Raw genomic sequence first — 25,553 nt, forward strand, 5'->3', positions numbered from 1 at the left:
TCTCTCTCTCTCATCCAGTAACGCTTCATACAGAGTCTGGTGTATTAAATGTCGTAATCAGGGTCACCCCCCCCCCCCCCCCCCCCCCCCCCTCTCTCAGAGAATGAGAAGATAGTACCTGTTTGCTTCCACATCTGAGGGAGCCGTAGCCAACTCTTGAGCACTGAGAGAGCAAAAGGGAGAAGAGAAGCGAGCTGGAGCGCAGAAATCAGGATACCTTGAGGAGAGCCTGGGATTTTGCGCAAAATGGTTGCGGCTGAAACAGAAGCTGCTGCGCATTGGGGAGCACAGGGAGGCTGTTAGAGCCTCCATTTCGAAAACCATGGCAGCATTACTAACCGCAGCGAAGACGATGGTAGTGAACTACGCTCAAAAAGGCCACACTCTGGACGAACGCTCCAGAATGCCCGACAACGGAAGAGCAAAGCAATGAAAACCCATAACGACGTGGATGCTTTTGATGGAGGGTGGCCTTAAACACACATGAGATATGAGAGAGAGAGAGAGAGAGAGAGAGAGAGAGAGAGAGTCTGTGTACATACTTGCGCTCGTTGTCGGAGAAGAAGCACCTGCAGAAGAGGTCACTCATGCCTTCCTTGCGCCCTCCAAACTAATGCTCGGCAGGCTGCAGAAACGAGACGATTACTGTCTCGAGATTGTCGGCTTGCCGATACAAGAGCTTAATGTTTCGGAGGCAGTGATTGATCACAGCACGTCATTCGACAAAGACACACATTTTTTCAGTCAGCAAGGGTCTCGACTCGCAATGGGCCTTGTGCGTTTCTCTGTTTTAAAATGCCCATGTGATTCTTCTTGTAAATCAGTATACACGAATCTACAAGAATTTTGTCATCCAAAATCCACCGATAGCTATTTTTGAGAATGGAGTGTCTCATGAGTTCGTAAAACATGCAAGAAAACTAAAGTGATAGAAGAAGAGAATTGATGAACTTGTAACGTAGTGATAATAGAAGATTCTTGCATATTTGATGAAGATGAAGTGTATTTGTAGAAGTGGAGAAGATTCTTGGTGCTTTGATCAATGCCTTAAGATGTACTTATGCCATACTTGTTGGAAACATGGGTTAGGGATAATTGTGAGTATTCATTGAACCATATTGTCGTCATAGGAAGTAATTTGTTAGAACCTCAGTCGACACATGCAAAGTCTATGCATGGCGTAACCCTAATCCATAACCTAAGTTTTGTGCCATCTCAGTGAACGCACCAAAAATGAGTGCCTTCCTATATTCGTAATCCAACTCACACAATGGTCCCCTAACTAAGCTCACACACACACACACACACACACACACACCATGTTCTCCCACTTTCTTCATATTACACACACACACACCCTCTCTCAACCTTCTCTCACTAACACTCCTTCCTCCTTTCTCTTGCACTACACACACATACACACTCTTTATCCCCATCCCCTTCTCTCTCAATCCTTTGCACTAGAGATAGGGAACCCTCTCTCCCTAATTCTCACATACACAATAATTGCACACGCATAGCACACATACACACTCACAAGGTATATATCTCCTTCTCCTACACTCACAAGCTTCCCCCTCTTCTTTGACTACTTCTCTCTCTTCTTCTTGCGCCCTTCTCTCTCCTGTCATACCATTTCAACCCAAAACAACCAAAAGCTCCTAAAAAATTGTTGAAAAATGTTTTCTAATTGATCTCCATTCACACGTTCCCCTTTAAGAAGAGGAATTTCATGCAATTCCAAGAGACTTCAAAGATCTATCCATCAAGTCTTGAACTTGAGCTTCTTACTCAAGAGAGAACGACAATAAGACAAGACATAGTTCAAGAAAAATCAAGTTCATTGTATGTTTTTCCAATCGACTTGAGTTTCAAAACCTCCACAACAAGTTTGAGCTTAATTAACAAAAACGGTCAAAAGCTTCTAAGTCCTCGCATAAATATCAACAAAAGCTTCAAACTTGACTTGAACCTACAAAGTTTTAGATGTATCCTTATTTTCTTCTGTTAAAAGCAACCCTTTCTTCACCTTTGGCTTAAAACAATGTGTACTACCTATTCCCACTTTTTAAGTCTGTGGCATCTGGTACTACAGCTAGAGGATTAGACTAACTTCCATCAAAAGCAACGTTTCCAAATGGGACTGATAAATATTATCGAAGTGGAATTGGAGTGAGATTCGACAGGCAAAGACACGGCCCCAAATCTTGTGGGTAAGCCCAAAGGGCTTGGTGTTCTCAGAATTTCATTCTGAGGTCATCTCGGCCACCGTTCGGCTTCGACAAAGTTCTACGCAGGCCATTTTCGACTACGTGGTCTCACCGGGTGCAGATCCGACTCTACAAATTTGGGGTTTCGGCCTACGACTGCAGGTGCTGAGGATATCGGCACTCCCAGAGTGTTGATTTGTGGCTGTCTACACAACAAAGGACGGCTCACAGTTCTTGGAGGCGTGTCACATACGACACGGACACATCTACACACAGATTGTAGGCGACATCCACTAGTTCATCAGGTAGCTTGTGTTTACTGCTTGATATTCTAGATTTCATCCTGACGTTGCAGGTACTTCCACAAGGGATGTATTGTCAAAAATGATGTATGTCTGTTGAGGGTTTGCTGGCTGTGAGTCACGCAGCAAACAACCGCCGCAGCGGTTACAGCATATAGTGGGAAATTTGTGGATGTATGACTTTGTGGGAAGTCTATGTACTGTCAGATCTACTGCAGCCTATGTTGAGGGTCGAGTGAGGTTTTATTGAGCTGGGGGATTCTCGAATGTTGAGATCCTTTCGGTGATACAGGTCTTGGAGCGATCCCTTGAGCACCCTTAGATAGGTAGCTAGGATGTATTGACTGTGAGTTAGACAGTTGGGATTGCATCTTTGCTTTACTGCCGTTGAGGCATTGTCGCAGTCTATGCTTACAGGACAGTGAGAGACAGTACAGGTGCAGGACAGGTTTACCCACAGCTTACAATGTTAGAGAGATAGTGGTTTTTTGAGCTGTTTTTGAGTACACCAGAGCCATTTTACAAAGGAGACTCTGCCGAAATTTCTGCAGAATCTGAAGCTTTCTTGGTTCATTTGACAGGTTGATATTGGTTCAGAGGTCAGTTTACAGGGGAAACTCTGCCGAATTTTTCCCAGGAAAGTAAACTACTGTGAAGCGTAGCTATGGATGGATCACAGGACACTGCTCTTTACAATATCAAGAAACTGGATGGAAACAATTTCCCATTGTGGAAGAAGCAGATTTGGCACGTGTTGGTACAAAAGAAGCAGATAAAACCTATAAAGCTCAAGGGGATAAAACTAGAAGATATGGACGAAGATGAATGGAGCGAAATGGATGAATCGGCACTTTCTACCATTATGCTGACTTTGACAGAAAGCGTTTGCTTCAATGTAGCAGACAAGATGTCGGCTTATCAAGCATGGTTGAAGCTGAGTGATCTTTATGAGAAGCAGAGTGCAGCTTCATAGGTATACTGGCTTAAGAAGCTTGTTGACTTGAAGATGAAAGAAGGGACACCTATGTCCAATCATCTGAATGAATTCAACACAATCTACAGTGAGTTGTCAGCTCAAGGTGTCAAGTTTGATGAACCTGTTAGAGCTATGTTTCTGTTGATCACATTGCCGAAAAGTTGGGACACTTTTCGCACAGCTTTGAGTAATTCTGCACCTCCATATGGTTTGAACATAGCAGGTGTAGAAGGAAGTCTGCTTACTAAAGAAACCAATAGAAAGACAATGGACAAAGGCAAAGGAACAGCCTTAGTTGTCAGGGGAAGGACCAAAGAAAAGTACAAAGGTGGAAAGAGGAATCAGTCTCGTAGCAAGTCCCGCAGTGCTAAAGGCAAGAGTGACATAGAATGCTACCATTGTGGCAAGAAGGGTCACATGAAAAGAGACTGCAGAGAATGGAAAGCAGAAAAAGGCAAAGAGGAAGCTGAAGACCATGGCGAGAAGAACAAGTCCTCAGTGAAGATTCAAGAAATAAATGGGACAAACATTGTTGCAGAGGATGACAGTCTAGTGTCAGGAGACGTCTACTTCTTGAAGAATACAATGGACTCAGCTCTTCTTACAACATCTGATGGAAATGCACTGAGTGACTGGATTATAGACTCAGGGGCATCACTTCATGTGTCTCCAAACAAGGAGTGGTTTACCTCTTATGTGACCACTAAAGATCATGTTCGGCTAGGCAATGGGCAGACATGTGAGATCTTAGGTGTTGGAGATGTTCAATTGAAGTTTCAGAATGGCTCTTCTTTCACGTTGAAGAATGTGAGACATGTTCCCGCAATTACAAAGAGCTTGATCACCACAAGTTTACTTGATGATGTTGGCTACGTCACCACTTTTGGACATAACATGTGGAAGATATCCAAATGTTCTATGACAGTAGCACATGGAGTAAAGTCTGGAGGACTTTACATGATTTATGTATCAAATGTCTCTAAAAATGTAATCAATGTAACCGAGCAGCCGAACGTTTCTTTGTGGCATAGCCGGTTAGGACATATGTCCAAGAAGGGAATGGAAATCTTGTCTCATTCTGGTTATTTGCCTGGCTTTTCATTTAATGATTTTGAATTCTGTGAACATTGTCTGTATGGTAAGCAAACACAGCAGCCACATAAGCATAGAAGCAGTAGAAGAGATACACAGTTCGCACTTGTTCATAGTGATTTGTGTGGACCTATGCCTAACCTATCTCTAGGGGGAGCTTCTTACTTTATGACATTTATAGATGATTACTCGAGGAAAGTATGGGTTTACTTTCTCAAGCACAAGGATGAAGCGTTTAGTGTTTTCAAAACGTTTGTGACACTTGTGGAGAATCAGAGTGGCAAGAAGCTTAAATGATTACGCACTGACAATGGTGGAGAGTATGTTTCAAAGGCCTTTCAGGACTTTTGTGAGTCAAAAGGTATAAAACGTGAACTTACTGCTCCTTACAATCCTCCTCAAAATGGTGTTGCTGAGAGGATGAATAGGACCATACAAGAGAAGGTCAGAAGTATGTTGTCTAATGCACAACTACCAAATGGGTTTTAGGCTGAAGCTGTATCAACAGCTGTTCATCTTGTAAATAGATCTCCTAGCAAGGTTTTGCAGAAGGATTCACTGCCAGAAATGGTGTGGTCAGGCAAAATGCCCTCATACAAGCATCTCAGAGTCTTTGGCTGTGAGGCATATACTCACGTTCCAAAGGAATTTAGGAACAAACTTGAGCCAAAGAGTAGAAAGTGCATCTTTCTAGGCTATGGTAATTCTGGTGAGATGGGGTACAGACTTTGGGATCCCGAATCCAGAAAGGTTGTCCGCAGCAATGATGTTCACTTTAATGAATCCAAATATCATTCTAAACCAGAGAGGGTTGAGGAGATTAGAAGAGTTGTCTTCCAAGAAGATGGACCTGCACGTGCAAGACAAAATGTCAGGGCTCAAGAGGAGCAAGGACAGGATAGATTGGAACCACAGGTTGTGGCTGAGCTTGAGCCAATTATTGTGCGTAGATCTGGACGTATCACGCGACCTCCTGATAGGTTTGTTCCATCTATGAACTATGTCATGTTGACTGATTGCAATGAGCCTTCATGTTACAAGGAAGCAGTGCAAATGAAGGACTCCGGGAATCGGCAATTGGCCATGCAGTCAGAGATGACAGCTCTGCATAAAAACCAGACATGGAAGCTAGTTAAATTATCACGGGGCAAAAAGGCTCTACCTTGTAAATGGGTTTACAGGTATAAGATCACCGCTCATGATAGTCAGCCAAAGTACAAAGCAAGGCTTGTTGCTAAGGGCTTTAAGCAAGAACAAGGCATTGACTTTGATGAAGTCTTCTCTTCGGTGGTCAAGATGACTACATTGAGATGCTTTCTTGCATTGGTTGCCATATTAGATTTGGTGTTGCACCAAATGGATGTCAAGACAGCGTTCTTGCATGGTGATTTAGATGTGGAAATTTACCTGCAGCAGCCAGAAGGGTTTGTTGAGAAAGGCAAGGAAGATTTGGTATGCCAGTTGTTCAAGAGTCTTTATGGCTTAAAACAATCACCGAGGGCATGGTACCATAAGTTCCACAAGTTTATGCTTTCTCAAGGCTACAAACGTAGTGAGTTCGATCACTGTCTATATACAAAGAAGGCTAAGGATGGTAGTTGGTTGATCCTTATTTTGTATGTGGATGACATGTTGGTTGCTGGCAAGCACTTGGAAGAAATTTCAGCTTTGAAGTCAAAGATGGCAAAATCGTTTGACATGAAAGACATGGGTGAGGCAAGTCATATACTTGGTATGTGCATTGAGAGAGACAGATCAAAGAAGTTGATTTGGTTATCTCAAACAGAGTATATTGACAAGGTTTTGCAACGTTTCAATATGGAGAAGGGAAAGGCATTGAGTGTTCCATTGCCACCATATGTGAAACTTAGCAAACAAGATTGTCTTGTGTCTGAGGAAGAACAAGCTGAAATGGATAAGATTCCATATGCGTCTGCAGTGGGTAGTTTAATGTATGCAATGATTGCTACTCGCCCAGACATTGCATTTGCAATGGAAGTAGTAAGTCCATACATGTCAAACACAGGAAAGAAACATTGGGAGGCAGTGAAAGGAATATTGAGATACCTGAAAGCTACAAAGAGTATGCGTATATGCTGTGGGAGTCAGGAGCTAAGTGTAAAGGGTTTTACAGACTCAGATTATGCAGGTGACTTAGACAACCGAAGGTCTATGTCAGGGTATGTCTTTACATTGGCTGGTGGAGCAGTATCATGCCAGAACTAACCAAAAGAGTGTGTGTGTGTGTGTGTGTGTGAGAGAGAGAGAGAGAGAGAGAGATAGAGAGAGAGACTTCCTACTAAGAAAATTAGGGAGAGAGATGAATATGGATAGATAGAGATGTGCCACATATAATAGGTACATAAAGAGATAGAGAGAGAGAGAGAGAGAGAGAGAGAGAGAGAGAGAGAGAGAGATTACCCAAAGAGATGGCCGAGTATGTCAACTCTCAATGGCCTGGTTCTATCACCAAAGTAATCCACCACACCATGGCTGCTTCGCGCATCAATTTCCAACAAGGGGCTAGACAAAATGTCAAGCCCATGGAAAATAAAGACAAAAGTGATGCCAAGAGGAAAACCAATGCCCAAAATTCTTACCAAGGCTATTCCAACAACAACAACAATCGGTCCAAGGAGAAGGGAGTTTACAAAGGTAAATATAAACTCTCTCCTAAAGAGCTAGAAGCTTTTATTAAGGACCACAAATGTTTTAAGTGTGGGGAGCAAGGCCATGGTTATCGTCGCCCCAAGAGAATTGCCCGTAATGAGACTCCTAGCGTCTCTATGTTTGAAGCTCCAAAAGAGGATGCTCATTGCCAAGGATTTCTCCCTTTCCTATTCTTGGGGAAAGATGCAAGAGCATGATGCCTTTATTTTGTTTGACCCTGGTTCAACTCACGACTTCATATCCAGGGAGTTGACCACTAAGCTAGGCATACAAGCCCACGAGATGGGAGATGCATTGAAAGCCAATGGACCTATCAAGGGACAAGACATCTCAGTTACTTCCTTAATTGGAAAACTAAGGCTTCATGTCCAAATCCATGTGGACAAAAAGGATTTCTTCATCTTCCTTCTCAAACATGAGAATGTTTTTGTTAGGACACCATGGTTTAGCCGCATGGCTTCCAACATGAAGTTCCTTGAAAGGAGAATCTACTTCACCTACAGGGAAGAGAGCATGTACATAGATGCTAATGAGTTGGGGACACCATATCCTTGCAATAAAGGGAATCAAGAGGAATTAGATTTATCTAATTTCCTAAATGGATCCCAAGATGTTTTCATTGATGACATCCCTAGTGAGCTACCTCTAAAATGAGGGATGATGACCATGCAATTGAGCTCCTACCAGGGAGCTCACTACCTAACAAGCCTCCTTATCAAGTTTCACAAGCTCAACAAGAGGAGATCATGAGGCAACTGCATGAATTGGTGAAAAGGTCTCTTTGAGAATCTAGGAAGTAGATTAAATTTCTCTTTCGGCCTATCATCCACAAACGGATGACCAAAGTGAAATAACTAATCTAACAATTCTAGATCTACTAAAAGCCTATGTCATGGACGTAGATCAACGTTCTCAATTGGAGAAGTACCTACCTCTTATAGAGTATGCATACAATGACATTGTACATACTTGTATGGGGAAAGCACCTTTCAAAGTTAAAGAGGGAAGATCCAAAAGTCCCTTACTACTTAAAGTAGATGGGAAGATCTTCGCTACTAATGAATATAGCAGAGACTCACAAGAATCTTTACCAAAGATTAAAGAGGTTATATCTATCTCAAAGCAAAGGCAAAAGCGGCTGCTGCTGTTAATAAGCACAGAAGAGCCTTGGCCTTTAAGTAAAATGATTGGGTCTTGCTAAAATTTCTCAAGGCTCATCTACGGCATACTACAGGCAAGAATCTTTCGGGCCACCAAGAGTATTATGCTCAACTAGCAAAAAGATAATATGGCTCTTTTTAAATTCTTAAACAAATCAATGAGATGTCTCAATTAAAGTTGCCCAACCATTGGCTCATGTTGCACAATGTTTTCCATGAGAGCCTACGTAAGCCTTACAAAGGAGCGCCACCAAAAGAAGTAATAGTTGCAGACCCTCCAAAAATCAAAGATCAAGAAGAAGCACTTCAACCTGAGCCCATCCTATGACATGAAGACAAGGTATTAAGAAACGGTAAGATTATCTGACGATATCTTATTAAGTTTAAGAATTATTCTTTTAAAGATGCTAGATGGATGCAAAGAACCTAGCTTAAGGATAATATGAACTTTGTCAATGCTTACAATGTTGCACTAGAGTAAGCATATGAAAATGCATTTTAAATGAACAATGAAGACTAGTTCTCTTTTTATTGTGCACAAATTTAAGAAGTATGCATGCTTACAATCATGTTTGTGGTGACGACGTCTCCCAAACACCAAGTAGAGCTTGTCACTCTACTTTGGAAGTATGATATGGACTAAAGAGCAGACATGCTTGCGGCAGCTATGTCTCCCAAGCACCAAATGGATTAGTCATCCATCTTGGAACGATGTCGTAGGGTAAAAAGGCATTCTCTACCCGCTAAGACCAATTGACTAATGACTATGGCTTTATCATGGCGTTCTAGATTACAAGATTGTGTTACTCAGTCTACTACAGAGGCTGAATATGTTGCAGCATTAGAGGCATGCAAAGAATCAATTTGGCTTAATCGACTAGTAACAGATTTGGGAATCAAAGAAGAGATGCCTGTGTTATATTGTGATAGTCAAAGTGCTATACAATTGGCTCGCAATCCAGTTTATCACTCAAAGACAAAGCATGTGGATGTGAATTATCATTTCATCAGGGAAATGCTCGAGGATAAGCAACTTCAGCTTGTCAAAGTTCACACCACAGAAAATCCTGCTGATCTACTTACAAAAGGACTTCCCTCAGAGATCTTTGCGTATTTTTGCAAGCAGTTAGGTGTAGGGTAGTACATCACTTCTCTACATCTCTTGTATATTAGCTTGTATAGTAGCTTCTCTCACACTTAAAGTACCACATTAGACTTTAAGTGGGAGGTTGTTGGGGTATAAAGCCCAATGTGGTCGCCTAGGTAAGTGGGCGGGCTTCCAGGTATGTACACATATTCTTTTGTGAAAACCTAATAAGAACTCACTATGCTCTACACATTACAGTAGAGCGAGTTCACCATATCGTCGTGCTCTTCTTCTCGCACTCTCTCTCGCGTCACACTTCCGCTCGTACTCCTTCAGTGACAAGTAGAAAGCGGTTTCTAATGTTTTTGGGCATTTCAAATGCATTGGTGATATTAGAATCATCAAATTCCACCTCCAAATGAGAGTTCTATATTTGTATGCTAACATCACTTTTTTTTTTTTTGAAATTTGAAAACTACACAATGTCAGCTTCACTTTTCAGAGCGTTTGAGACACACCTTTATTGAGATTTCTAGAGAGAGAAATATAATTTCTTACAAGGCCTTGTAAACTATCTTCAAAATCTCTTAATGTGCCCCTTCTAATGTCTTAACATGGACTATGATGCAAGTGTGGATTGAGGATTAGTTTGATTTGGACTTCATCATGTCCTACTATTGGAAAGTATTTAATAACACAAGTTGGTATGGCCTAGTTCAATAATACTCAAGGAATTATTTACCAAATGCTAACTAGACATTAAGTCTTTGTTTTAATGAGTTAATCTTGTTGAATTGTCAATACGACATGATTGAACGTTCTATATGTTGATGATTCTTGTAGAATCTAACAACTAAAACTTTCACACTTGATGAGGAAGCTAGGAAATCAAGTTGATCAACTCATGTCCTTTGGGCAACTGGTGTTTTGAAATGCAACCCACGTGATGAAGACACAACATTGTATTCCATAGCTTCTCTATCCATTCAAGCTCAATCATTCACATATCAAACCTAGGCCATCCCTAGGGGTGACATGGCCTACTAAAAGGGTATGCACTTCATCTTCACTTTTGAGACATAGCTAGCTACCCTAGCTATCCCACTAACCCAATTGCTAACTTGATTGCCAACAAGTACCCAGCTTTGTCAAATGTTGGATACCCAAGCTTGGTGCCCAATGTTGGGCATGCCTTCTTTCCACCAATAGAGAAGGAATATTGAGGACACAACGCTTCTATTTTTGTTTAGTACAATCAAAGATTTTGCTTGAATGTGCACATTGGTGCACTCATTAAGATCCCAACTCATTTTTATCATTTTTGAGAGTTGTATAAAGGGTCTAGAGTTTGTATCCTTCAAACATGTATTTTAAAATGCAAATTGAAACTAGTTCGTGAATACATTTTTTCATTTAATGAAGATAGTTGTGAATCAAGCTTGCTGAGAGCCCCTTAAACTTGTGTTTCAAAATGCAAACCGAATAGAGCTAGTGAATACGGGTTCAAGGGTTCAAGGGAAATTTTGAAATGCAAACCAAATAGGGCCACAAAAGACAAATCAAGCTCATGATGGACTCATCGAGGGCTCTCAACTTGCATTTCCAAATGCAAACCAAATAGGGTCAGTAAAGACAAGGCTAGAAAATCAAACCCACCAAGGGTCCCCAACTTGCATTTTCCAAATGCAAATCAAATAGGGTTGATGAATAAAAAGGTGAAAATCAAGCTTATTGAGGATCCCCAACTTGCGTTTCCAAATGCAAACCAAAAAGAGTCAGTGAAGATGTCGGTGAAGACTAATGACGCTCACCAAGCATCCCCAAGTTGCATTTTTAAATGCAAACCAAGTAAGGTTAGTGAAGACAAAAGGTCTCTCAGAAAAGTTTCAAATCAAAAGCTTAATATGGTACAAAAATAGGCAAGGTCTCCAACAGGGTTCCATGCCATGTAAAAGCATTTGCTTGCATCATAGACAAGCTTTGATGCGAGGATTTCCCACATGCAAGATCTATTCCATGTTGATGAGAGAGATCTAATGCTAATGAGAACTTATGAGCTTCTTGGAATGCATTAATCGCACGATAGAGCCAAGTATAAGGATATCCTTCATGATTGCCACCCTATGGTGTAGTACATAGCAACTTAGCATACCTTGTAGTACATGTACATGGGTACACAGTACATTATGAGAACAACTCTCTTTCATAAGCATCTCATAAGATCTACACACATTGAGTTGCACCATACTCATGATGAAGCTCCTCTTTGATGCCTAGTATGTGTGTGCCTACTTAAATGTGCCATACAACTTTCTACTAGATGATAAGCACCTACTACACCCACAACACATCCACCACGATGATGATGATCTTGGCTAATTTTAAAGTATGTAGGTCAAGGAGACTAGATGTGATCACCTATGCATGTATGTTGAAGGAATGAGGCAATATTGCAAGACTTTGACATGGGCAAACAAACTCAAGACGAGATAATCATATTATGTTGTGCTTGCTTGTTGACATGTTATAGGGTACTTTTAATATCAATTGGCGTTCTTGATGAGCTCCTTGTTTGAGGTGGGCTCTCTTGGGATAGGCCAGGTTTGAGAAGCTTGGGGAATTTTAGCAAATGCAGAGTGAGAGGTAATGTTGAGCTATTGTACTGATTTCAATACAATCACTTTTGTTATTGTGGTGACTGCAGTCATTTGGGTGCAGGAGGGGCATGTGCATTTTGATACTATAAGGAGAAAATATGGCATTGCACCAAAGATAGGACACTATGATTTCATGGTTTATCATCATGGATATGCAAGGCTTTTGACAAAGCTATGAAAGTAATCATGATGAGGCTAGTTTTTTATGATCCTGAAGTTTTTTTTTCATGGTGATTTCCAACAATTGGAAAAATGTGATGCAAATTTTTGCAACCACTGGCATGCAAGAGGCATTAATTACACTTGAGAATATAAAAATGTTGCTTGAAAGTAGCCAAGGTGGGTTATTGTGAGTGACAATTTTCATAAGTTTTTTGTTGGGGATTCCAAGCATCCACAAAATAGCCAAATTTGCAAAGTCACAACTCACAAGATCCCATCTACAAAAAATGTCATAAAATCTAATATCTAACCAACACAAATGATTTTCTCATATCAAACAGATCATTTAATGTAGGAGAATAAACGGGAACAAGGGTTAGAATATAGACATGTGCTTATGGATCTATCTCAACACGGGGCCAAGGTTAAAGGGGTCCAAATGAGAGATGGTATATTAAAGAGCAATGCTACCTAATGGAGACCTTAGGGTTAGCTTCATTAAAGACCTCCAAAATTTAGTGTTAAATAGTTCTTTAACCTTAAGCAAGCTAGGGCTGACCTTGAGGTGGGAATCCTACCCAAGCATGAGGTGCTTGTCATGCTTGCTAATTAAAGTGCTTAAGGTGTTTTTGGGAACCTTGCCCAAGCTTGAGGTACTTCTCATGCTTAAATGACTAAGGTGCTTGAAGTGTTCATGCTTAAATGACTAAGGTGCTTTAAGTGTTCAATTCAAATACTATATCTTAAGAAGCATAAAAGACACATGCATGTCAAGTTCCTCCCCATTTGGCCTTCATGATGTGTTTGAATCCTATTGGATAGGCTTTAAAGGGGTCCAATGAGAATTTAGATACATAAAAATAAATAATTATGTTCTTTCTCTCAAAGAGAAAAAAGAGGACACATGTCCAAATGATATAATTAAATAATACAAAAGAGAGAGAGAGAGAGAGAGAGAGAGAGGTGGACCAAGAATGAGAGGGGGTATACTCTCCCACACTCTCTCTCTCTCTCTCTCTCTCTCTCTCTCTCTCTCTCTCATTGTGTGAAGTGCAAAGTTCAAGACCTTCATCTCCTTCTCCAAGCTTGTTGAGAAGTTGAGAGCCTACACCAACACTCTTGGCTATGGAATGAAAATCCAACCAAGAGCAATGCTTCAATGCTTAATCTTGCCATCTTCTTCATCTTCATTACTATGCTATTATGCTATGCTAAGCAAGAAGAGTGATGATAAGTGAGGAACTATTTCTTTCTCCTGTTTTCCATCTTCATTGCATCACCTAGGTCACAAGGAACACAAAGATTGTATTGTACCAAGTCTCTCTTGATGGGAGAAGCTATAATACAAATGCTTTTGGGAGGGGGGACCGGATCCAAGTAAATCCGGTCCTCAACTATTGTCATGTTCTCTAATACTCTCTCTTGCAAAAGTATTGTTCATGTCAAGCTAATTAAGTACTATGTTTATGTTGCTACCATCAATTAAGTTCACCTTCTATGTTCTCAAAGTAATCTCACAAAAATTCTCACTCTAATTCTCTTAATTCCGCTATTCTCAAAGTTCATAGGCCATTTCAATTACATTGGTATCAGAGCATTTGGTTCTCTTTTCTTGCTTGAGAAGAGAGGTCCTTAAGTAGCCTAATAATGGTTGATTTTGTTAATTATGTTAGGGTAAGTGGGATTGGGATCTATTATCGGTTTTGTTGATCCCACTATGTGGGATATGGTGCACACCTCGAGAGCTTTGGTCTTAATAATGGGGTCTTTTTAGACTTGCCTATGGCTTTACCATTATTGAGCCATAAGAATTCCGAAAGGAGCTATCCCTTGGCAAATCTGCTTTGTTAGACCCTCTCCACTACTCTCTATAATTAACCAATTCGAGCCGTGGGTGTAGATGCTTAAGTGCTGATTTTCAAAGCCTAAGAGGAGTAGCAACTAAGGATTTGAATTTCCAAAGAATACACTAAGTAAACACATAAGTATAATTAGCATGGCTGACAATAACCAAGAGAGTAGAATGAACATTGATAAGTTTGATTTTGCACATGAAGGTGCCAATGATGATGCCCCCATGTTTGTTAATTATCTTGTTACTAGGTTGCAACAAGTTATGGGCAACCCCGCTTTGCAAGCCAAAGTTACTCAACAACTTCATGCTTATGGGATTTCCTTTCCTCTCCTCTTGGAGAGGGAGCTTAGGAGGCCTCTTGATGAGACCCCCAAAATAAAACCCTCTCTCATAAGAGAGGAGGAATCCAAAGAACGAGAAAGAAGGGAATCCCTAAGTTCCTCTGAAGATGTGGCTCCACGAAGACGGTGGTCTAAACGGTCGCCAACTCCTCCTAAGAGGAAGCGGTCAACCCATAGTCCTTCTCCTCGTCACTCCAAAAGGGAAGAGAGGAAACAAAGGAAGAAAAGGGCAAGAAAGAGGTCACCCTCTTCTCCATCTTCTTCACCTTCCTCCTCTTCTGACAAAAGCAATAGTTATTCTCCTATAGAATACAAGAGGAGAGGACATCCCAAATCTTACCCTGCATGGCGAGGTCACAAAAGCTCAAGAAGTTCAAAGAGGGAGGAAAGAGTATCTCTTTTCTCACCTATGATGGCACCTTTGGTGTCACCGACAAAGTATTGGCCTTCATCCAGCAATTTGATGCGGGCCTTTGGAGACGAGGGCTTCACGGAGTCCTCCAAGCTACACGATGTAGCTTGCACTTCCAGAAATCGGCTCCTCAATGGTGGGATAGCCTTTGTGGCAATGGCAAGGCCCCAAATACATGAAAAACTCTACAAGTTTCCATCATGAAGCAATTCCTTGCAAGCGATGCCAAGAACAAAGTGCTCACTGAATGGCAAAGTTTAAAGCTACTCTTCAACGAGTCTATCCACACATATGTAGACAAGTTTTGGGATTTACATCTCAAAGCTACAGTCTTTCAAAGGATAGACTTCACTGAACAAAAGCAACAATTTTTTGCGGGATTACCTGAAGAAATGGCCGAGTATGTCAACTCACAACGGCCTAGCATTATCACCGAAGTCATCCACCACACTATGGTTTCTTCAAGGATCATTTTCCAACAAGGGGCAAGAAGAAGTTTCAAGCCCATGGAAAACAAGGATTGAAATGAAGCTAAAGGGAAGAGAAATGCTCAAAACTCTTTCCAAGGCAACAACAACACCAACACCAACAACAACAAGGCCAAGGAGAAGGGAGTTTACAAAGGTAAAAACAAACTCTCTTTTGAAGAGCGTGAAGCTTTTCGTAAGGATCATAAGTGTTTTAAGTATGGGGAGCAAGGACATGGCTATCGTTCTTACCCCAAGAGAAATGCCCACAGTCAGACTCCTAGAGATTCCACCACCGAAGCTCCAAAAAAGGATGCAAATTGCAAAGGATCACCTCTCTCCTATACTTGGGGAAAGGTAAGGGAACATGATGCCTTCATCTTGTTTGACCCTGGCTCTACTCATAACTTCATATCAACGGAGTTGGCCACCAAGTTGGGCATTCAAGCTTTTGAGATGGGAGATACTATAATTGCTGACATAGCTTTCAAGGCACAACAAGCCTCTGTTAGTCCCTTGATTGGGAAGTTGAGGCTTCATGTCCAAAGCTATGTGACAAAGAAGACTTTTTCATCTCTCCTCTTTAACATGAGGATGCTATCAACCGCATGGCTACCAACATGAAGTTCCCTGAAAGGAGAATCTACTTCACCTATAGGGGAAAGAGCATGTATATAGATGCTAATGAGTCTGGTCGTACTATACCACTTGTAAATTCACCGACTTTTGATAAGTCAATAAAAATCTTGGTTTTTGCATACATGATTAATGACGCTAATGATTTATTAAATGAAAATGGTAGGAATCAAGAAGAGTTAAACTTGTCTACTTTTCTAAATGGATTCCAAGATGTTTTTATTGATGATAGCCCTATGGACTTACCTCCAAAACGTGGGGATGATGACCATCGAATTGAGCTCCTACTAGGAAGCTCACCGCCTAACAAGCCTCCTTATCGAGTTTCCCAAGCTCAAGAGGAGATCACGAGGCAAGTACAAGAATTGGTAGACAAAGGGATGGTGAGGCCTAGCTCCTCTCCCTTTTGTTCTCCAGTCCTTTTAGTGCAAAAGAAAGATGGTACATACCGTATGTGTGTGGACTATCGAGCACACTATCAAAATCGGATTTCACTTGCCTTGGGTAGAAGATTTTTTTGATAAGCTATAAGGCTCTACCTACTTCAGTAGGATTGACCTTAAAAGTGGCTATCATCAAATAAAAATAGTGGATGAAGATATCCTAAAGACCGTGTTTCGTACAACGTTTGGTCTTTATGAATATCTAGTCATGCCTTTTGGCTTGACCAATGTACCAGCCACATTCAATTGTTTGATGGAGAAAATATTTAGACCCTACCGCAAGTCACTGGAGTGTTCTTTGATGATATCATCATCTACTCCAAGTCCTTGGAGGAACACAAGCAACATCTCCAAGTGATTTTTCAAGCATTGAGGGAGAAAAATCTTTTTCTCAACTAAAAGAAAAGCGAATTTTTCCTTCAAGAGATTCAATACTTAGGTCATATTATCTCTCAAGATGGTATCTATATGGATCCATAAAAGTTAAGGTAATAAAAGCATGGCCTAATCTAAGGAATCTACATGAGCTAAGAAGCTTTATTGGTATGTGTGCATGCTATAGACGCTTCATAGAAATTTTTTCTCAAATAGCAAGACCATTACATTGTTGGGGTAAAGCCCCATGTGGCCGGTTAGGCCAGGTGCCCGCCCACTATACTTATTCATTATGTACGTAATAGAATAAGAGGGCTCACATGCAGAAAGTGAGTTTTAGCCCATGCAAACACAAGCTCTCCTCTTCTCCTCTCTTCTCCATTGCTGCACACACTCACACATGCTCTTGCTCGTGCACTTCAACTGGTATCAGAGCTCAGGGATTGGGAGTACCATTGGAGCTTGGCAGGCAAGCAGGTGGAGAAGCAGCAAAAACTATAGCATGTTTTTGCAGATCTGTTTTGGCCTACCAAAACGTTTTCATTCAAGCCGATTCCCACAATAATTGAGTGGTTTTTCGTCCTCTTTAACTTTGCAGAAGAAAGTTTTCTCAAAATCTTCACCAAATTTGAGATACATTACTCAGGCTGCATGCACGTCTAGGGTACACAGCTGTAGATTTTTATAGATCTGTTTCGACCTATAAAAACATCACATTTCAGGTCCATTCCCTCAAATCCCAATCGTTTTTGCGTGGTCTACAACTTTGCAGAAGGAAGTTTCTACAAATTCTGATTGGTTTGGAAGATATGGCTGACTGGCTCTGCAGGGTATTCGAAAAGTTGAAGATTATGTATGCCTATTGTGGTGATTTGCTACATTCGGAGAGCTCGGATTCAACCTTGTCATTCTCTTGTTTTGCGCGTTGATGCTTTTCTCTCAGTAAGAAGAGAGTGGGTTGAGATCTCAACACATTTATGCGCATACGTTGAGAACACTTTGTGGATGTATGCATTCTTCTGGACTCTCAGGAATCAAGAGTTGATTCATCACTCACAGGTTATGTACATTGACTTGTGCGATAAAGCAGATTTTGAAAAGTGTGGTGCACGGATTTGCAGAGAGTTTTCACAAGCATGTTTAGCATGATTGTGAGCTGAATTTTCAGCTAATTTGGATGCTCTTTGATACGCATTTGGTACATGCTTGATGCTCGTTTATATTGCCATGTGGATGCACATGATGTGCGCTTTTCGACAGATGGTATCCGTCGCCTTACAATGGCATATGTGGGCTGATTTTCAGCTGTTTTGAGCATCAATTTGTGCCATATTTTGGTTGGTTTGTATCCAAGTTTATGCTAGTATATGTTTCGCTTATAGAGTGCGATTGATGCACTTTGTGTTTCGGATTGCAAGATTGTTTTCTAAGTTTATGGAGTTGAAACTTTGGGGCAGCTCATGTATGCTTGAGTGCGGATTTTGCATATGATTTGCTCATGGTTTTTAGCATGTTTATGGTGTGTATGGTTATTATGGTTAGATAGCCAAATACTGCCAAAACTCTACCGGATTTTTCTTGCGATTTTAATTATGCGCATGGTTTGCAATCGTGTTTTGATTGCATTTGACACTCAGTGGTTGCTTTGCCATAGTGTTTTGGCATCACATTGTGAGAGTGTTTGCTCACCGGATTATGTCATTTGACATACATGTGGTAATCTCTTCAGGAGGGAGATTGTTGATGATAGTTTCATCGATTACCACATAGTGCTCTTGGATTAGAGCGGGTGTTTTGGCATCAATCGACATATTTGCTGATACTTCTCTTAGACAGCTTATGCCAGCTTATGTTGTATTTTGACAGTACTTGGTGTATGAGTTAGCCAGGCTTTGGCTATTGTCAGTTGATTGATTTGTGCTTAATCTTGTCACAGGTTATCGCCATGGATTTGGCATGTACATCATTGTCAGGGTTTGTGCTTTTCCATACAAAGTTTGATGGTTCAAACTTTGAGCATTGGAAAGCAGGTATGCATGCATTGACTCAGTTAGGCCAAGAACAGGGCATGGATGCTAGGCCAGAGTCTATGACTGATGATGAGTGGGAGGACTTGGATGAGCTTGTATGTTCGACGATCAGGTTACACCTTGGTGAGTCTGTCTATCGCATTGGTTTGGATGCATGTACATCTAGAGAGTTATGGCAAAGATTGTGCAATGCTTTTGGCACAAATGAGTCTAGAGAGATGCCTACAGTCAAAGGACGATCTTGCAGGCATAGAGATGTTGTGTGTTGGCATTGTGGTCATACAGGGCATGTACTTAGGCATTGTTTTCGATTGATGAGACAACGCAAGAGACATCACAGGAGGGATGCTATCACTTTGGATGATGTGGGAGCAGATGTAGCGCATGTGGCTATGCATGACGGAGATGTCTCCTTTGCTTCCACATTTACTCTTGACTTTCTTATGTCGGTTTTTGTGACGACACATTACCTTCGCATTGGATACTAGATGTGAGTGCTAGATTTCATGTCACGCCGAGTCGTGAGTGGTTTAGCACATATGCTAGTGGTATGCTTGGACGTGTGTGTCTAGCTGATGGTTCGGTGCATGACATACTTGGTGCAGGAGATGTCAGACTATCGTTGCCGAGTGGTGCATCATACGTGTTGCGAGATGTACGCCATGTGCCAGGTTTGCTGCAGAGCTTGATCTCTGTGAGTCAGTTACGAGACAGCGGATGCTAGGTAGTGTTGGATGAGCACAATTTCACATTTCATCATGGACAGCTAGTCATAGCGAGAGGTGCTAGTGTTGGAACGATCCATGCGATGCGAGTACATCACATATGAGACAGCACAGTCTTTGTGAGTACGCAACCATGCAGAGAGACGAGGCACGTCTCCTTTGCGGATAGGTTGCATGATGCTCCAGTTTGTGAGCATGTTGAGCCAGTTGTGCAGATAATTGTGTAGTAGGGCATGTCATTTGTGGATACGATGACGGATATGGATGGCTTGAGTGCTCATGATTCAGCCGTGATTCAGTCATTCATGGATATGTTTAGACCAAAGGCTGATGTATGTGAGTTAGAGATAGGCATTGCTCTTACCACACAGGGTTTAGGACAGACAGATGCTCTTGGTACGCATGTGACATGTGATGGACACAAAGATGAATTCCAGGGATTGGAGTTCGGGTGTCAGGGTGATTTCCATGAGTGGTGTTCTGAGCCAGATTTGACTGAGACAATCAAATTGGCAGATATTGCTAGGATTGCATCATCATTCGGGAGTCTCATGTACGCTATACTCATCTTGAGACCCGAGATTGCATTTGTGGTAGGTGCATTTGCAGTGGGAGCAGTCAGTCGTGCAATGATTGCCATTGGCCTTGAGCATAGGGGCACTTTGCAGCGTATGTGAGATACCTATAGGCTGTGTGCGGCTTTGGTGAGGAGTATGGTGTCGATCGCTCTATACTTTCTCTACAATTAGAGCTGGATGCACATAGATTCAGTGAACCAGTGGGCGTTGGTTGAGGTCATACTTGTGATGGCCTTGTACAGGTTTTGTATGGTTTTCTTTTCTCTCTCACGACCACATTGGCCTTTACGTGGGAGGTTGTTGGGGTAAAGCCCCATGTGGCCGGTTAGGCCAGGTGCCCGCCCACTATACTTATTCATTATGTACATGATAGAATAAGGGGGCTCACATGTAGAGAGTGAGTCTTAGCCCCTGTAAATACAAGGTCTCCTCTTCTCCTCTCTTCTCCATTGCTACATACACTCACACATGCTCTCGCTCGCACACTTCATACATGACTTAACAAAAAAGAACGTTAAGTATTCATGGACTGCTAAGGAGCAAAATGCTTTTGACAAGCTCAAAGAGAAGCTTACCTCTCAACCAGTCTTCATGCTTCCAAATCTCTCAAAGCCATTTGAGGTCCAATGTGATGCTTGTGGTGATGGCCTTGGAGCAGTCTTGCTTCAAGAAGGGCATGCCATAGCATATGAGATCCAAAGGCTCAATACCGATGAACAGGTCTTGGGCATTTTTGAGAAAGAGCTTTTTACTATTCTACATGCCCTAGACACATGGAAGCACTATTTATTGGTGACTCCATTCATTTTATGAACATACCACCAAAGTCTCAAGTACTTCATGATGCAAACTAGGCTTTCCAATAAACAAATGAGGTGGGAAAATTTTCTTTCGCAATGTTATTTTCATATTGCTCACATTGCTGGTAAGCACAATCAAGTGGCCAATGCACTTTCACAACGATCAAAAGTTAATGTGGTGTCTATAACAACTCACAATGATCTATCTTCTATGATATATGAGTATGCTACTGACCTTGACTTTAAAAATGTAATGCAGCCTTGTTTTGGGGAAGAAAGCGGACCATTCACCTTGCAGGATGGTTATCTTCTCCATGGCAATAGGCTATGTGTTACCCACTCCCTTCGTGAGAAAGTCATGTATGAATCCCATGCTCCTCCCTATGTGGAAAATAGAGGCATTCAACCTACTCTTCGAGGAGTAGAAACGTACTTCTATTGGCCTACCATGAAAGTGGACACATAAGAGTATGTTTCAAAATGTGTGGTATGCCAAAAGACTAAGTATGATAGAGGGAAGAAACATGGATTACTCGAGCCATTGCCAATCCCTACTTCACCATGGGAGAGTATATCCATGGATTTTATCTTTGGATTACCCAAGTCTATCCATGGGAATACGAGAATATTGACAATAGTCGATAGGTTTAGCAAGCAGGTACACTTTATTCTTGTCAAAAAGACTATTAAGGCACACCAAATGGCAACACTCTTCATATTTCAGATTTTCAAACATCATGGATTACCAACATCCATCGTGTCAGATAGATATCCTACAATGACTAGTAATTTCTGGAAAGATCTCTTTGAAAATCTAGGTACAAGATTGAATTTCTCTTCGACTTATCACCCACAAACGGATGATGGTCAAAATGAGATAGTTAATCTTACGATACTCGATCTACTAAAGACTTATGTTACAAAATTAGATCAACGCTCACAATGGGAGAAATACTTACCCCTTATAAAGTATGCGTACAATAATACTATCCATACTACTACGGGAAAAGCACCTTTTGAGATCATAGAGGGAAGACCTAAAAGTCCCTTGCTACTTAAAGTACATGGGAAGATCTTCGCTGCTAATGAGTATAGCCATGACCTATAAGAATCTTTTCAAAAGGTTGAGGAGGATATATCCATCTCTCAACAAAGGTAAAAAGTTGTTGCTGACAAGAACAGAAGGGCCTTAATGTTCAAAGAAAATCATTGGGTCTTACTTAAGTTTCCCAAGGCTCGATTGAGGCAAACGACGGGCGAAAATCCTATGGGCCATCAAAAGTATTATGCTAAACTAACAAAAAGATATTATGGACGTTTTCAAATCTTGAAGCCAATCAATGACATGGCTTATTAACTCAAGTTGCTCAACCATTGGCTCATACACAATGCTTTTCATGTGAGCCTACTTAAGCCCTACAAAGGAGAGCCACCAAGAGAACCAATTATTGAAGACCCTCCAGATATCAAAGACCAAGAAGAGGTGCTACAACTCGAAGCTATCCTTTGGCATGAAGACAAGGTACTATGACATGGTAAGATTATCCAACGGTATCTTATTAACTTCAAAAATTATCCTTTTGAAGATGCTAGATGGATGCAAGGAATACAACTTAAGGATAGTATGAACCTTGTCAATGCTTATAATGCTACACTAGAGTAAGCAAATGTAAATGCTTTCTAAATAAACAATGTTTTTGTCTTACAAGACTAATCCTCTTTCGTGCAAAAATTTAAATAGTATTCATGATTAGAAATCATGTTTGTGATGACGACATCACTCAAACACCAAGTAGAATTTGTCAATTCACTTTGGGAGTATGATATGGGCTAAAAATTACCAGACATGCTTGCGGCAACTACGTCTCCCAAGCACCAAATGGACTAGTCATCCATTCTGGAATGATGTCGTAGGGTGAAAAGGGATCCTCTACCCACTAATAAACATAGACTAATGACTAAAACTTTATCTCTTCTACCTCATAGAGGAGACGACTATGATTTCAAGAGAGAGGTAATGTCATAAAATCTAATATTGATCATTTAATGTGGGAGAATAACAGGAACAAGGGTTAGAACCTTTGACCTTAGGCAAACTAGGGCTGACCTTGAGGTGGGAATCCTACCCAAGCATGAGGTGCTTGTCATGCTTGCTAACTAAGGTGCTTAAGGTGTGTGTGGGAACCTTGCCCAAGCTTGAAGCGCTTCTCATGCTTAAATGACTAAGGTTCTTGAAGTGTTCAATTCAAACATGATCTCTCAAGAGCCATAAATCATTTTCATGCTTAAATGACTAAGGTGTTTGAAGTGTTCAATTCAAACATGATATCTTAAGAAGCATAAGACACATGTCAAGATCCTCCCCATTTGGCCCTCATGATGTGCTTTAATCCTATTGGATAGGCTTTAAAGGGATCCAATGAGAATTTAGATGCATAAAAATAAATAAATAATTTCTTTCTCTCAAAGAAGAAAAAGAGGACACATGTCCAAATGATATAATTAAATAATACGAGAGAGAGAGAGAGAGAGAGAGAGAGAGAGAGAGAGAGAGGTGGACCAAGAATGAGAGGGGGTATACTCACCCAAACACACACTCTCTCTCTCATTGTGTGAAGTGAAAAATGCAAGAGCTCCTTCTCCTTCTCCAAGCTTTGCTGAGAAGTTGAGAACCTACACCAACACTCTTGGCTATGCAATGCAAATCCAACCAAGAGCCATGCTTCAATGCTTAAGCTTGCCATCTTCTCCATCTTCATTACGATGCTATTATGCTATGCTAAGCAAGAAGAGTGATGATAAGTGAGGAACTATTTATTTCTCCTATGAATGATTCTTCTTCCTCTTCCATACCCTCATTCCCCGCTAGCTCTCTCTCCACCTTCGAAGGTGTTTGAGGCCTTGGGATTGGGGCTTGGGATAGTTAATGATTTTTGCAAAGTTTATGTTATGCTCGTGATGCATGAAGCTTTCCATCTTCATTGCATCAACTAGGTCACAAGGAACACAAAGATTGTATTGTACCATGTCTCTCTTGATGGGAGAAGCTATAATACAAATGCCTTTTGGAGGGGGGACCGGCTCCAAGTAAATCTGGTCCTCAACTATTGTCATGTTCTCTAATACTCTCTCTTGTAAAAGTATTGTTCGTGCCAAGTTAAGTAAGTACTATGTTTATGTTTCTACCATCAATTAACTTCACCCTCTATGTTCTCAAAGTAATCTCACAAAAATGCTCACTCTATTTCTCTTAATTCCGCTATTCTCAAAGTGCATAGGCCATTTCCATTACAAAAAATTCCAAATTTACAAAAAAATCCAATGAAACTCACAAAACCTATCTACTATCTCCAAAGTTTTTTGCTTTGTCAGCATTGAAGTTTTCCATAGCTTGTGATGTCATCAATACTGAAGGACGTTTGTGTATGTGGGGGTTGCCATGGTGCTACTTACTACGACCAAATCAAAGAAGCATAAAACAACGGTCAAAGCTGCAAATCAAGGAGTAATAGATGTTTCAAAAATGTGAGCATGAGTTTTGTTTCTAAAAGGAATTCCTGTTCATTTAAGAAACCTTGTTCTTAACATTATAGTCAGTGTATTTTTATGCTTCTTTTGATGTCCAGGCTTAAGATGTGAAGTATAAGCTTTCAAAAGTAGGTGATTTTTTAGTGACTTAATTGATTTTTAATTTTTTTGTCAAATTAAAAGGTATTCCTAATGGCTTCAAAAAAATTAAAAGATATTCCCAATTCAAATATTCCCTCAACAATAGCAAAAACATTGCACTAGTCTATACATGCAACAACGAGTGCAATGGAAAACCAATAGTATCGACTAGTCATGAGAAGGATGGATACAACATTGAGAGAGAGAGAGAGAGAGAGAGAGAGAGAGAGAGAGACTTAAAAGAAAAGAAAACGCTTAAGGAAAAATGAAGGAGAAAAGAAACACAAATGGACCAATGGGTAATCGACCACCTCTTTATATGGACAAAAAAGGTCTTTTGACTTTCCACCTTCTTATGTCTTTTGACTTTCCACCTTCATGCGTCTTTTCATTTCCTAAACTCACCCTTCACTTACGCGCTTAGGATGTTTCCAAAGAATTTTTATTTTTTCGAGATTGGGGAGACCTAATTAGTGACTTATCAATAATAAAGTTTTGAGAAGTTATGTACACATAAAAATAAGAAGGATGCTTATTCTTAAGGGTATGATAACATATTGTGTTGTTTTTTTCTTGATTTCTTACTCTCACTGGCATTTTGTCGCTCATTCTGCGCTTGGAAAATAATATCATCCAACTCTTATTACCATGTTAATAGGAGCAATTCTCTTTGAATTATGAACCACTTGAAGTTGGTTGAATGCCATATCATGTTCATTGGTGTCTTTCTTTTCTCTATCCAAAGAAATCCAAAGACCCCACTATTCCTTAAAAGTGCACTCATGTGTGGGTGTGGGTGTGCGTGGTGCAGTGCCGAGAAGGGAAGAAGTAAGAGAGCACAACTATGTGGATGGAGAAAACCTCTAGTATGAGGAGCCCCTTATTTAGTATGTATATACACATGAA

The 25,553-nt window shown here is 40.8% G+C and overlaps 1 protein-coding gene across 7 annotated transcripts in view; it reads right to left on the reverse strand.

Moving 5' to 3' along the window:
• LOC147430067 (esterase/lipase/thioesterase family protein) overlaps nt 1-25,553 on the reverse strand; it is a 106,709-nt gene that overhangs the window by 5,813 nt on the left and 75,343 nt on the right. For 2 of the 7 annotated variants that reach the window (XM_086496250.1, XM_086496253.1), the window contains exons 1-2: nt 543-677; nt 119-472 (exon numbers count right to left, since the gene is read on the reverse strand). The exons of 3 other annotated variants lie outside the window; for them this stretch is intronic. In XM_086496250.1, coding sequence (XP_086352376.1) covers nt 119-324 — 206 coding nt within the window. In that variant the 5' untranslated portion in view covers nt 325-472; nt 543-677. Of the gene's footprint in view, nt 1-118; nt 473-542; nt 731-25,553 lie in introns of those variants that run through there. 2 more of the 7 variants (XM_086496251.1, XM_086496252.1) reach the window with 2 other exon arrangements.

This window comes from Adiantum capillus-veneris, chromosome 22, assembly GCF_014529385.1.
Source record: "Adiantum capillus-veneris isolate H3 chromosome 22, ASM1452938v2, whole genome shotgun sequence".
Lineage (NCBI taxonomy): Eukaryota > Viridiplantae > Streptophyta > Polypodiopsida > Polypodiales > Pteridaceae > Adiantum > Adiantum capillus-veneris.